General features: G+C 40.3%; 1 protein-coding gene across 1 annotated transcript in view; it reads right to left on the bottom strand.

The window, feature by feature from the left end:
- prdm6 (PR domain containing 6) overlaps positions 1 to 12,295 on the bottom strand; it is a gene marked incomplete at its 3' end in the record, with an annotated part of 110,056 nt that extends 97,761 nt beyond the window's left edge. Inside the window, exons 1-4 of the mRNA XM_083979018.1 lie at positions 12,265 to 12,295; positions 8,525 to 9,320; positions 1,782 to 1,930; positions 554 to 715 (exon numbers count right to left, since the gene is read on the bottom strand). Of these exons, the coding sequence (XP_083835144.1) occupies positions 554 to 715; positions 1,782 to 1,930; positions 8,525 to 9,299 (1,086 nt within the window). The 5' untranslated portion in view covers positions 9,300 to 9,320; positions 12,265 to 12,295. The remainder of the gene's footprint in view (positions 1 to 553; positions 716 to 1,781; positions 1,931 to 8,524; positions 9,321 to 12,264) is intronic.
- Between the last annotated feature and the right edge of the window lie 3,008 nt (positions 12,296 to 15,303).

Below are 15,303 nucleotides of genomic sequence, written 5' to 3'. Positions count from 1 at the left end.
ATATATATAGGACCATTTAGTTATTAATCCCCTGGGGGAAGTGTTTGAAATATTTAAGTCATTAATTGTCCTCTATAGCAAATGTTTAAGTTTATTTTAATCATTTTTTCACAATACAAATGACACACTAACATTTAAATTCCTACCAACTCAGTGTTACTTTAGATAAATGGACCAGTATCTGTGCAGCTTCCTTTACTTTGGCGCCACATCTGCAGATACGGTATCGACATAATGTTTTTTGGTTTTTTTCACGATCAATTAATTGTGGTGTTTACAGTAATTCCCCTTTTTTACTCTTATTCGGTCTCTTTGTATTGTGCTTTTATTGCGACATGGATCAACCCTCCCTTGGGTCTGAAATTAAAGAAATGAATGAATACGGCACATCCCACATCCCACATCCCTAACACACGAGCATCGGGATAAAACCAGGAAACGTTGACCCGTCGTCTGCTTCCTACAAGAAGGAAAGTGGTGACGAGTGTGTGGCCACAGGAAGCGTAAACACACACACACATAGACACACACACAGACAGACACACACACTCACCTCCCACAGGTGCCGTGTGTTCCTCATCAGGGCTCCTGACTGCAGTTTGTCCAGCAGCAGCGCGACGCCCTGGAACGGCCCGATCCACGTTCCCTGAGGAATCCTCTGAGCCGCGCAGATCCCATAGCCGAGGCCGGGAACGGTGCTGGTGCACAGACACACCTAAACACACACACACACACACACACACACACACACACACACACACACACACACACACATTAACATTAACATCTGTCTGAACACAGCTACTCCAGATGTTATTGACTGTCATATATGTAAATGCCAATTATAAAACGGAAAGGTGAAATCCTGCAATCTGATTGGTTGTTAACTGTGATGTAATGAGCACAGCTGTTATTCTTTTTTTATTAGATAATATGTATCTTGATTGAATAAAAACTACATTAAATTGCTTAAATTAAAAGAAAAGTGGCAAAACTTTTTAACATTTCAAAATAAAGCTAAGAAAAAGAATAAAAACTGAAAAAATTAAACGTAACATTGCAAATTCACCACTGGTTGTTAAAGGGATAGTTCAATATTTTGGCAAATTGGCCCATTGCCATAATCCCTATAGTCATAGCAATAGGTTCATTACCTTTAATTGTCGGTGCAAGCTGTTTTTAGAACGGCGGAGCAGAGCCGTGAGCTGCTCAGAGCTACGCTACGGAGGCTCATTATGGGATTTCTTGGTTTCAAACTCATCAAACTCATCAAATACACAATCCAACAACTCCACAACGCTCTGGTGGACAAGTTGTGACCTGCACATTCACCACGCTATGAGATAATAACACAACGTTACCACACAGAGTTGTTGTAGAGGCAAATGCAGAGACTGCTTGATGAAAAACTGTCCCTGAAGGCAACGCACATCAGCGGTTTTGCATGAATTTCCCTCTAAAACAACTCTGTCTGGTAACGTTGTGTTATTATCTCATAGCGTGGTGAATGTGCAGGTCACAACTTGTCCACCAGAGCGTTGTGGAGTTGTTGGATTGTGTATTTGATGAGTTTGATGAGGGAAACCAAGAAATCCCATAATGAGCCTCCGTAGCGTAGCTCTGAGCAGCTCACGGCTCTGCTCCGCCGTTCTAAAAATAGCTTGCAGACTTGTCCCTCACTTTATCGTGTCCCTAGAAACACTTCAGGTTGTTGTAAACCATAATACTCTGGTGTGCAGGTGTACAGGTGTACAGGTGTACAGGTGGGCGGAGCCTCTCACCTCTCGGGGCAGATCTCTGAGCCAATCAGGGACGTCGGGCAGCGTGACGGGAGCGGCCGAGCTGCTGGTGCCGACGAGGCGACGCAGAGAGTGAAGAGGACCGTGCATCGGACACTCGCCGTTCCTGTTGTCGGCGCACATGTCGCAACCTGCAGACGGACGGATCAAAACAAACTTTATTAACATTTACAGTAAACACCAAACAGGAAGTAACAGAATGTGTGATTTCACAACCAAACTTTATGTGAAAAAAATATACTTTAAAAGTTATATATAATATTATATAACTAAAATAATGTTATAATTTTACTGTAATTATCTTATATTTAAATATTTTAACTCTTTTGAACTCTGGGGTTTGTTTTTCTGTTTCTCTTCAGTGTTTTCATGTGTTTTCATTCTGTTTCTACATAAAGTTGTTTTTGTATTTTTATACTTTCATTGAAATCTAACGCGTTTTTTTTTTCTTAGTGTTTTCTTTGCACAAACACACCAGGTCAAATCCCTTATTGTTAAGTGTAAAAAAATAAAGTTAATTCTGACTTTTTTATCCTTTATATTTGTACATGTATATTAATTTATCTTTCATTTTTTATCCTGATTGTCTTTATTATCATTGTTTAACAAAAGAAAAACACAACAAAATTCTCTTTCCATGTTATAATTTCTACAAATAGGGATAAAATGAATTTCCCTTTGGGGATTACAGTAATAAAGTCATTTGTGTTCATATTCTCTTCTTTACACATTTTATGCAGCTGTAATTTACAAATTTCCTCCTGGGGATCAATAAAGTTTCAGATTCTTGATAAGACACTATTCTGTTTCAGAGTCCCTGAATGCATCGTGTAAAGTTAAACATCTCTGAAGCGACTTGATCTGCAATCAGAGGAGGAGGAGGAGAGATGAGATGGTTCTTCAGGTTGTTTAAAGAGGTGAAAGTGAAGGAGAAAAAGGAAAAAAAGGAGAAAAAGGAGAAAAAGGAGGAGGAAGAAGTTTGTTCCAAGTCCAAAAGAGGAGAAAGCTCCTGTGTGTGTTGTGTTTGTCCGGGTTAAATGTGGCGAGCAGCGTATTGCTGGGAATTAGCGAGTGTCAACATTTACTCAGAGATGCAGTCTGACAGTAATGGATGTTAATTGACTGGAGCAACATAATGAGAGATGATTATCAGCACGGAAAACTCCCACAGAGCCGAGCTGAGCCGCTCCGGACCAACGGGAAGACCGACCGCGCTCTCTTTTCTTTTCTTTAGCTTTAAAAAAAAAAGAAAATTTTTGTTCTGGTCTTGTGAGAGAGAGAGAGAGCGCCGGTCGCCATGACACCGTGATGGATAGGAGTTAATTAAAGCAGATTACGCTCATTTATAAACCACAAAAACGTGAAGCGGCGTCACGGACGAGTAAATGGGAAAAATCTGCGAGGCTGAACTCAGAGCAGCCGGACTGCACGGCCGATCGATCAATACATCAATGAGTTACAGCTGAATGGAAACTCATTTTCACCCATAAACTATCATCATCATCATCTGAACAGCAGAGACTCTTATTGTGAAACATCAGAGGCTCTTATTGTGAAATATCAGAGACTCTTATTGTGGAGGAGACAATCTGTAGTATATAATTGATCTAAATTAATATAACTTTATATTTATGTTTCTTTCTGATTATCAAGTGTAAAATTTCATATTCAACATATATATATATTTTTTAATCTATGGATCAAAACTCGTCGTCGTGGCAACACCGACGCCGCAAAACATTCACAGGTCAAAGGTCAGAGGTCAGAGGTCAAACCTGATGTTTATATTATAAAAAAAAGACACATTAGTTGTTGCCATGGTTATTGTTGTTCAGATAAAGGCGGATCATTTTATTTATTTACATTATTTTTTATTTATGGTGAATTTATTAAACTAAAACGTCTTTGTTTATTCACATTTTTTACATTTGAACAGGTTGTTTTTAATTTAAATTTAAATACACACTGTAAAAATAAAAAAAATAAAAATATCTGACATTATTTTAATTTGACAGAAAGAAACGATTAGAGAAATCACATTAATATATAATATATAATTATCATTATCATGGTTAATGACCTGTTGTTATTCTCATACTGAAGGACAGGTGAGTTCTGTTTAATATGAGTGGGACAAGAATTCAACTTCTGTTATTCTAATGGATTTTACTGTAAAATGTGTCACTGAATAATATTAAATGTTTTTATTTGAACATAAAGAGAAATAAAAGTTTTAAATGTTTTTAAATGATCTGAATCAGCTAAAGTGTTTTTACCGTTTCATGTTTTACAGGTGAAACGTGTTTTTCTGAGGATGAATTCACATTTATCTTTAAATATTAAAACGACACAAAACCACGTCGTCTTTAAAGTTCATGTTTCTACTTTTTTCTCTCAGTTTGGACTCGATGGAACTCTCTCCTCGTCTGAACCATTTCTCTTTGTTTCCAGAGCAGCTGTAGGACGGAGGAGTGGGACCACACAGCAGCAGCAGCAGCAGCAGCAGCAGCAACGTGTCCCTGTCCAAACCCACAGCTCTCTGGAGCTTCTCACCTCCTTTGGCTCCTCGTTTTCACTTTACGGCGGATTGAGCGCGACTCAGAGGAGAGAGGAGAGAGGCTGAAGGAAACAGCTGCAAACATCTGCACACATCTGCTGCTGCTGCTGGTGGAGACCAAACATGGAGCAAAGACAACAAAGAGACTGGATGTGCTGCTTTTTTTTATTCCATTACAACTGATTGTTGCCCTGTCTTATTTTTGTTTTTACATCTATTTTATTACTTGCTATTAATGTTTTATTAACCTATTATTAACTTATTCTTCTTATCGTTGTTTTATTTAACTGTCTACCCTCCTATGTGCAGCACTTTGGTCGACTGCTGTCATTTTAAATGTGCTATACAATTATATAATATAAATGCTGACTTGATTGACTGAGTTCACCTTCAAAATAAAAGCCCAGCAGCTGGTAACGACATACAGAGAAGTTTAGTCTCTCTGTATGTAGTTTTAGTCTCTATCAGATATAAAACATAAAGTTTTGACTTTTTTATTCTTTAGATTTTACAAAACACGAAGCTCAGAGTCTGATCGTTCAGATGGTTTGACAGTTTTTAGTTTACAGTGCAGTTGTTTTTCTTTTTGGTGAATTAGTTAGTAGTGGTAGTCAGATTTACATTTATAGGGTATGTAAAGAAAAGGAAAATGCACGTGTTACTTGTTTTTAATAATGAGGAAATGGTTTAATGAACGTCTGAATGTGATGAATGAGTCCAGTCTGTAGCTTTCTCTTCACATGTGACCTATTGTTGTAATAATAATAACAAGTGAATCACTTCCTGTTCTTTCACATTAAAAGCGCAGCAGTGGAGTTTCAGCAGGTTCATGTTATAAAAGCCGAGGTTCATCCAGCTGCTGTTGTTTTTCTCGCCGCTTTTTGTTCTTTAGATGAATTTTCTGTTTGAACGTCTTCATGTCAGCAGGCCTGTGTCTTTATGGTTCATTAGTTATTTCTCTACTTGTTAACTGTTTGTTTTTTGTATTTTCTAACTTGATTTTAATTTAGTAAGAATGAAACTTCTCTAAAGAATCAACATCAAACTGAATCAAGTTGCTTTTCTCTGATTCACACGTCTGAGAAATGTTTTAAACAAACTCCTTTCTACAGCTGGAACATCATTAATATCATTATTATAGTTCAAATTTAAACTTTGTGGTTTGAAACTGAGAGAGTGAAGGAAACACGAGGAGCTGCAGATGTTACAGATGTTACAGTGAGTTTCCTGTAGATGATTGAATCAAAGGAAACAGACGTTTATTATTTGAAATTATTTGATTTGTATTTTTCGAACATGAAGATGGAGATTTTTTTTTAAAACAGCCGCTGAATTAGATTTTCTTAAACTTGTTCTGAGTTTGATTATTGATTGTGATCATTGATCGTCTGTTTGTCATTTAAAACAAACTCTGTAAAGTTTAATTCATAAAAAACGGGTTTTATTTGAGTGTCGTTGTTCAGTTTGTCAATAAAGTTTGATCAAACAATAATAATCACGATGAGGAGACACTGCCCTGCTGCATTCTGGGAAATGTAGCTACTGTATGAGTGGTGTCACTCAAAAGTGAAAACTTTATTGAAATTAAATTCTTTTAAATTAACTCTTTAGCTACTTTCACTCATTCTTAGAATTAGAAATAAATTTACAGAAAAACTAACAAACATCTGAACATTATCAATATAAAACTGTTTTTATTTATTTATAACTCCAGATCAATAAATTAATAACAATCAAGTTGATTTATATTGAAACAAATATTTAACGACAGAAATAAAATAAATATAGCCTAAATATTATAATAAACATAATCTGACCTAATTAATACATGTTTTTAAATTATTATTACTATTATTATTATTATTGGTGTAATTAATAATGGAGGTCAGACGGTGACATATGAGGGTGTGTGTGTGTCTGACTGCTTTATCTACACCCCCACCACACACACACACACACACACACACACACACACACACACACACACACACACACACACACACACACACACACACACACACACACACACACACACACACACCCCAGAGACCTCAATACGGCCGTGTTGGGATGATAAATAGCGAGCCGGTGGCCGGAGGATCGATCCCCTCCTCCTCTCTCTCTCTCTCTCTCTCTCTCTCTCTCTTCTCTCTCTCTCTCTCTCTCTCTCTCTCTCTCTCTCTCTCTCTCTCCACAAACACAAAACTATATACGGCAATTAATTCCTGCTTGTCCCTCCATCCCTCATCGGCGCTGCCGGCGCGTATCGACGCAGATTACTGCTGATGGTCCGTTTTATCACACACACACACACACACACACACACACACACACACACACACACACACACACACACACACACACACACACGAGATGATGATGAACTCTCTGAAGTTGCAGATGTCGGGTCACCTGTCTGTCACCCGCTCTGAACGGGAGAAACTCTGACGTCACACAGAGCAGGTATATAGAGCTAGTACCGCGTGCATCATAAAACTACAGATATATTACTATAGTAAAAGCCGTCTATAGGTAGGCTAAATCAATGATCAGATATCGGCTCCTGCATTGATCAGTGATCAGAGCTCAGAATCAAACACTTCCATCTATCAGCCTATAATCAATAATCACTTCACAGTTATTACAATTAAACACCCCCAAAAAATAAAATAAATGAATGAATAGTGATTTAATAACTCCTCTGACGTCACAGCCGCCATGATTACATATTATTATTATTATTATTATTATTATTATTATTATTATTATTATTATTATTATTATTCTACATAATGAAATATTAGCCTATTATCCGAGCGGTTTAATGAAACTCTTCGGTCTCGTGCAGATCCGTTAACCAGCAGGTTGAAGTCAAACTGTCGGCGCGAGACCTCGGAGCGGAGCGGGGCCCGCGAGCGCAGCGGGAAACGGAGAGAGCGAGAGAGAGCGAGACGGACACACACACACACACACACGCACACACACACATGGAGAGAGCAGCGGGCCGCGGCGGAGTGTGTGTGTGTGTGTGAGTGAGTGTGTTTTACGCATGACAGCGCTCTGTCAATATCACACACACACACACACTGGACATCAAAGTCATGACGCAGTTTGAATTCACGCGGAACAAAAGAGAAGAAAATCATCTAATGAACAGAAATAACTAAACAACTAAACGTTGATTTAATTTAAACTTTATTTAAAACATTTTTCTGAACAAAAAGTTAATTTTTCAGCTTCTGTTTGAATTTTTTTAACAACAAAAAAAAAAGAAATCCTGAAATAAAAACTGATGTGAAGTGAATCGATGAGGCTGATCAGAGTTTGTTTTTCTTTTCTTTAGTGATTCATGACCGGGTGAAGTCTCTGTGACGTCACAGTGAGGTGCTGCTGCTGACCTCTGACCTCTGACCTCGTGTCAGACAGCGCTGTTACGTCACACAGCGTCAGTTAAAACACCTTCACAGCTGATGATGAAGAATATGAACTAAAGTTATTCAACTTATCTCATCAGTTTTTACTCATTAAATGAATAAAATATTTAAAACTGATTTAAAAGAAATAGATTTAAAAATATTTTACAGTGAAAATAATTCACTTTTATTCATTTTATCAATTTAGCTGCTGGAGCGACACTGGTTTTGAATACATTTAGGCTATATAAATGAAATATTACAACAATTGTAAGTTAATGTTGGATATAATAATAATGTAATATAATAATAATATTAATAATCACAGAGAAATTAAATATAAAAACCGAGATGATAAAATAAAACTTTTACAGAAATAATTTCAACTGTTTTAAAGATGATTCAATAATTTAAACAGAATAAAGTTTAAGAAAAATAAGAATCAATAACAAATATTCAACTAATGTGAATTAATTATTGATGATTGACACACACACACACTCTCTCTCTTGACCTCTGACCCATGAACAGCACCACGAGGCGTTCAAGGTGTCGACACGGGTGTAGGAAAAAGGAGCGTCGTCGGTCCAGGTGAGAAACATGAACACATCCTGATGGAGTCAACGCGCACGTGTGTGTGTGAGTGTGTGACAGGTGTGTGTGTGTGTGTGTGTGTGTGTGTGTGTGTGACAGGTGTGTGTGTGTGTGTGTGTGTGTGTGTGTGTGTGTGTGTGTGAGTGTGTGTGTGTACGTACGGTTGCTACTCTCGGCCGTGTGGTTGCTAAGGGGGATGATCTCCATCCTCTGCTGACCGTACAGGTAGTAGTCCAGCTCCTCCGACGTCAGCTTCAACCTGCAGCTCGCTCCCTTCCCTCCTCCCTCCTCTCCTCCTCCTCCTCCTCCTCCTCCTCTTTCTCCTCCTCGTTCTCCTCTTTCTCCTCCTCCGCTGCTCTTCACGCTGGACGACACCAGTCCACAGCTCTGCAGCTCTTTGGCGTGATGATGCAGGAGGAGGTTGTTGTGACCGTGCTGCTGCTGGTTCTCTGGAGGCATCGCCACCACCAGATCTCCTCCTCCTGCTCCTCCTGCTCCTCCTGCTCCTCCTCCTCCTCCTCCTCCGGGCCCGACGCACACCGGGGCCAGCGCTTGCCCGAAGAGAGCGATCTGCTGGGGAACGGGCAGCTGGGAGAGGCCGGCGATGGAGGAGGAGGAGGAGGAGGAGGAAGACGACGACGGCGTTAGAGCTGCTGTTGTGGATGTAGACAAGGAGCAGGAGGAGGAGGAGGAGGAGGTGCAGTGTGAAGAGGAGGAGGCCAGGAGGTGGCTGTGCAGACGGGACGGGCGCAGGTTGTCCATGACGATGGGGATGGAGGAGATGGAGAGGCGTTCATGTGGCGGCGGCGGCGGAAGAGAAGGAGGAGGAGGAGGAGCTTTGAGCGGCGCCTGAGGGAAGAGCTGCTGCCAGTGCTGCAGGTAGGACGGGTCCACCTTCAGGAAGGCCGAGCCGCTCGGGTCGCCCGGCTTCAGCATGACGCCAACGGGCCGACGGGGCTGAGGAGGGAGAGAGAGAGACAGGTGGTCAACGAATGATTAAAACAAAACATCACTCTGCAGGTGTTTCTGTTTTATACTTAAAGCAGATTATTATTAAAAACATTCAAACACACAGTTCAGATTCACATTTATATAGTAGTTAGTTATAGTTCTTGAGCTGCAAATTCAGTCGCATGTATAGGCGTGAAGTGAGATCTGAGGAGGAGCCAGAGTTTTAAATCAAACATTAAACCTAAAATATTATTATTAATAATAATATTAATAATAATAATAATTTCCATATTTTCTTTTCTTTCTTTCTTTGATTTCTTTCCTTTCAAAGCGTCGGGTCAGAGATCAGGTGAAGGTGAAGGAGCTCAGAGTCTCAGAACAAAAAAGGGAAAATACAGATTTTCTACATCAACATCAGAGGTGAAGAGATTTTAAAGCTTATTCCTCTTTTAATCACATCCCTCCTCTGGTTCAATGGATAAATTAACCTTAGAATAAATAAAAAATAAAGGATTCACATGCAGGGACGTGAACGCATCTTTTTTTTTTTTTAATCTCTTTTCAGCTTCATCGTCTTTTTTTATTCTCACATAGGCTATTTAAGTAATTTTATCTTCTTTCTTTTTCTTTTTTTTACTCTATAGAGACTAAACTGTGTGTGAGCCGCGGGGAACAGGCGGAGTGTGACCGGACCTCAGCCCGGTGACCCTCCGCCTCGGCCCCGCTGCGCTGCGCTCCTCTCTCCGCCTCAGTCTCATCGCTATAAACACGGATTTTTTTCCATTTATTTTTTTGGTTTCTGCTTATTTGTTCTTGTTTGTCTTTCACGCACTAGCGCAAAAACCAAACCAAACCAAAAGCTCCAAAATTAACACACACAAAAAAAGCGCGCACAGTTTGAAAAGCCAAAAGAACAAAAATTGGACCGTCCAGGAAGTAAAAGTAAAAGAAGAAGGAGAAGAAAAAAAGAGAAGAAAAGTTTCACCAGAATAAATAAATAGATAAATGAAGACAGTAATAAAGTCCGGCTGGATGAGTCCGAGATCCGGCGGCTCTTGCGACTGATCCGCGGCCGAGCAGGAGGCAGCGCTGAGCGGGTAGAGAGAGGAGGAGAGCAGCCCCTATAGCCGGAGGATGAGGATGAGGATGAAGGGCGCTCTCTTCCTTCTCCTTCTCTCTTTCTTTTTGTTTTTAAATGTGAAAGTAGTAGAAGCGAAGAGGAGGAAGGAGGAGAGGAGGAGAGGAGGCTTACTGCTGTCTGTCTGTCAGTGTGGAAGGTCGGTCCCTCTCCTCCGCGGGAGCCGGGACAGAGCGCTGCGTCCTGCGAGTCTCCGCAGCCAAAACTACCAGCTAACCAACGGCTGCTGCACGAGCCCCTTCTCTCTCTCTCTCTCCCTCCTTCTCTCTCTATCTCTCCCCTCCCCACTCTCTCTCTCTCTCTCTCTCTCTCTCCGTTATCTCCTATAGTCTCTCTCCCCTCCTCTAATTATTTCCCCTCCACTCTCTCTTTACACTTTCTCCTCCATCCACAACATCTCAAACTCTCTCTTTCTTCTCTTTTCTCTCTCCCCTTCTCCCTCTCTCCGCCCTCAGCCCTTTTTTCTGTTTCTCTTCCTCTCCTTCATCCCTCCTTTTTTTTTTTTTTTTAGCCTACTGCCTCCAGTTTCTCCTCAGCTCAGTTCAATTCAGATGATCTTTATTGACACTAAGTACAAATGTTTACATGGACGGAGCCGCAAGCAGGCCGACACGTGACCCCCCACCTCAGAAATAAAAAGGCTTCTTCCATCATCATCATCATCATCATCTTCCTCTTTTTTGTTAAATCTGTTTTTATTTCTCAGAGATGAGAATCAGTGGCTAAATTCCTCCAGAACCTTAAGAAATTTTTTACACATCGTCAGTTTTTTCCACATTTTCACCAACAACAGAAGCTGAAGTGATGAAGCAGTGAAGAAGTTTGTCATGCACCTTTTCTCTATCAACACCTGCAGTTGCTATAGTAACAGTTTTGCTCAGATTTAGGTCACAGAAGCTGGGAAATCCTATATAGTAATGGAGTAGCCTATAACAGGTCCTGGCTCTCTAAGCCCCGCCCCCTAACACCAACCCATGGTTTTTAGTTCTGATTGTGAATTTTAAAGTTTAATCCACACTTTCATGTAGGCTATATATCGAACAATAGTAAATTAAGTTAATTTTCCTTCGGATTTGTGGCTCATGAAAAAAAAAAAATGGCGGCCAAGATTATTATTAAGTGACTGTTAGTTAAATATAGCCTAAGCGAGGACACCAGGTGACATGGAGACAGGAAGTGATCGTACAGTGGCCCTGAGGATTCAATTTACTGCAATTTAAGAAAAAACAGACAAACATGTCAAAAAATTTAGGAAACAACTTCAAAAAAACTCCCAACACAACAGGAAGTGTTTTTGGGGACACAATAAAGTGATAACGACCGGTCTGGGGCCTTTAGTTGTCCTTCTCCTTGACTTTAGAAGTTGTGCAGACAGCTTCCTGTTAGTGGAGTTCACATGATTCACATGTTGGACTGTTAGCTTAGCATTAGCCTTTAGCTTGGGTCTGTCACTTGCTCAGCGCTCTCTCTCTCTCTCTCCCTCGTCAGAATGCTGCTGTTGCTAGGTTACAAAACGCGTCCTTTGACACTTCCATGTTCCTCCTTTGTTTAATGTAAACACAACGAGCGCAAGAAATAGGACAATTAGCATTAGCAGAAACTTTCGGCTACCTTTAATACAAGCGTTGGTCATGATATAAACTGAGCCACGTCTCCAGTTGTGTTGTTGTCGGTAACGTAGTCCTATGTCCCGCCCCTTCTTGATTGTGATTGGTCAGTGTGGGAAAAGCGACATTGAAACACGTTTCTTTTCCCACCAAATTTCAGCTTTCTGGCTTCATCGCTTAAACTGCTAGAGTTTAGCCTACTTACATTTTAAAGCCGCTGCTCTCTTTCTGCGCTGTTTGCCTTCATCACCAACGTGTAGCTAATGCATCTTGGGATAGCCGTCCGTCACCCAGGAAACGATGGACACATCTGAAAAGTCACAGTATCAGAATCAGAAATATTATTATTCTGTACGATGAACTGATGTTTGACGTCTCACCTGGATAAAACACAAAGATAGGTTACAAACTCAGAAATATTTAAATTAAAAGCTGCCTGGTCGTAGTAGCCTAGCGCTGTGATGCTAACGCTGTTGTAGCCAACAACGCTAACGATGCTCACCTGGTTAATTAGCCTCATTCATTAGCAAGTCTCTGTGAGGAGTCCAGTAGAGGTCAGTAGGTCCACAAGTTTCTGAACGTCATCTATGGTCAAAACCAGAAGCCGGTTTTGCATTTCCGTTTCCGTTTCCATGGTTTTCAGTCGTTGTCATAGTTGCGGTAAACGCATGGATCTAGCCTACTAATGCTGGCTTTTAACACGGATATCAATTTGTGTGATATCTATTGTTAAAAGCTGGTGTAACGGTGCGTTCACAACGGGCGCGAGCAAAATATTCACCTCGCTCTACTCGCTCGAGTTTGCCCGCTGGAATATTTGTTTTTACTCGCGGCATTCGCGCAAATATTTCGCTTGAGTTCAATATTTTGAACTCGAGCGAACGGGCGAATTTCGCGTTTTCGCTTAATTCGCGCCGCGCCATTCGCGTCATTCGCGCCGCCGGCACAAATTAGCGTCCATTCGCGTCTGTACATTGACTTTGTATGTAATCTTATCGCGCAAAAAATTCGCCTCGCGCCCGGTGTGAACACGCTGTAATGGTCCATGCGTTTTACAGATTTTCATTGGAAAAAAAATAAAAATCCATGCATTTACCGCGACTACCGAAACCGTGGAAACGTAAACATAAAATTCCACTGGAAGAGCAAAACCGGCTTACGATTTTGATGTTCGGAAAAAGGTGGATATTTGAAATTCTTTACTTTTATGTTCTGTATTATCTTACTTTCTTCTTGTGTGTTCTTTTCTTGCCTAAAGGAAAATAGCCGTTATAATGTAAACTAATGTTTTGTTTGGCCTAAAGGCTAAACGTTGATGTTAGACGTTAAGTCACTTTTTCTGGACACCTGTAGCCTATTTTTTCTTTCTTGTAATAATCTTGTTGAATGCAAGAAAAGACGTGTCCCATCAAGAAACCACACTCCAGCTCCTCTCACCTACTAGTAGCCTATTAGTAGTAGTAGTAGTAGTAGTAGTAGTAGTAGTCTACCTAGTATATCCATTTATACTATTTTGGTCGTTCTGCTGTAACTTCAGCACAAACTCCTGCTTTCTCCTGTGTGTGTGTGTGTGTGTGTGTGTTGATAAGACACATTACAGCCAAGCTCATTGTATTTCTGGGTCTGACTTGTTATCCATGACCCTAAGATTTCCCACCCCCTCTGCTGCGCACACACACACACACACACACACACACACACACACACACACACACACACACACACACACACACACACACACACACACACACACACACACACACACACACACACACACACACACACACACACACAATGCATACTCCCAGACTCAAAGACACACACACACACACTCATTGCACACGTGTAAAGCACACAATATGTGTGTGTGCATCAGTCCATCAGTCACTGTGAGCTGCTGTGGATAAGAACATCAGCTAAATGCCTGAAAACATGAGTGTGTGTGTGTCTAAGTGTGTGTGTGTGTGTGTGTGTGTGTCTAAGTGTGTGTGTGTTGTTATGACTGGCGTCGCCCTGACAGGACCCATTTGTCATCCTCGGGACCTCTGGTGGATTGATAACGAACAAAAACACAAACATAAGCGTCTGAAAATGAACTCTTGTCGACTTAAAGCGACTTTTTCAGCGCAGAGGAATGTGCAGCAACAACAGGCCGTCTGATTGGACGAGGGCCCCGGGCCCAGTGGCACGGGGGCCGACGGCAGCCGGGGGGGTCGCAGGTTCGAATCCCAGCTCCCCTCAGACTAGGACTAGACTAAAACAGACAGGAATCTAACAGGAGTTTTTAGCACTTAAACATTTTTAACTTTGTTTCAGTCTTTTTTTGTTTTGTTTTGTTTTGTTTTGTTTTGTTTTGTCTTGGTGAATCAGTTTTTGTAGCTTTAAAGAGACATTTCTGTTTATGGTCACAGAAACAGTTTGCTGCATTTGGTTGGATGAGTGTTTTACTGTTTTACTGTTAGCCTTTTAAGCCTTTTAGGCCTTTTTGGCCTTTTTAGCCTTTTAGGCCTTTTTAGCTGTTTTAGCTGAACTTAAACCTGCTTAACTTCTGTTTTAGTTATTTTATGTCTTTTTTTTTCTGGAAATCAGTTCTTACTGATGGATTAAAGTCATTGCTTTCAAACAGGGTCTTTTTTACCCATTTTATCAAGTTTTCTACAGCTGTTTAAGCCTGTTGTGTTTGTTTGTTTGTTTGTTTGTTTGTTTGCTGTTTTAACTTTTTCCTTTCTTTCTTTCTTTCTTTTTTAACCCGTTTTAGCTTTTGTATCTGTTTTTGACTTTTTAGCCTTTTTTTTTTTTTGCGTTGGCGGGACAATAAAGTTTTCTATCTATCTATCTTAGCTGTTTTAGCTGAACTTAAACCTTCTGTTTTAGTTATTTTATGTCCTTTTTTTTCCCGGGAATCAGTTCTTACTCATGGATTAAAGTAATTTCTTTCAAACAGTCTTTTTACCTGTTTTTACCAAATTTTCTACTGTTTTAACTTTTTTCTATCTTTTTTTTAATACCCGTTTTAGCTTTTGTATCTGTTTGTGACTTTTTTTTTTCTTTTGCCTTGGCGGGACAATAACGTTTTCTATCTCTCTATCTTAGCTGTTTTGGACTGTTTAGCTGTTGCACTTAAACCTGCTTAACTTCTGTTTTAGTTATTTTATGTCTTTTTTCCCCCCAGGAATCAGTTCTTACTCATGGATTAAAGTCATTGCTTTCAAACTGTCTTTTTACCCATTTTACCAATTTTTCT

This window comes from Trachurus trachurus, assembly GCF_905171665.1.
Source record: "Trachurus trachurus genome assembly, chromosome: 9".
Taxonomy (NCBI): domain Eukaryota; kingdom Metazoa; phylum Chordata; class Actinopteri; order Carangiformes; family Carangidae; genus Trachurus; species Trachurus trachurus.
This window is presented reverse-complemented; position numbering and strand designations above follow the sequence as displayed.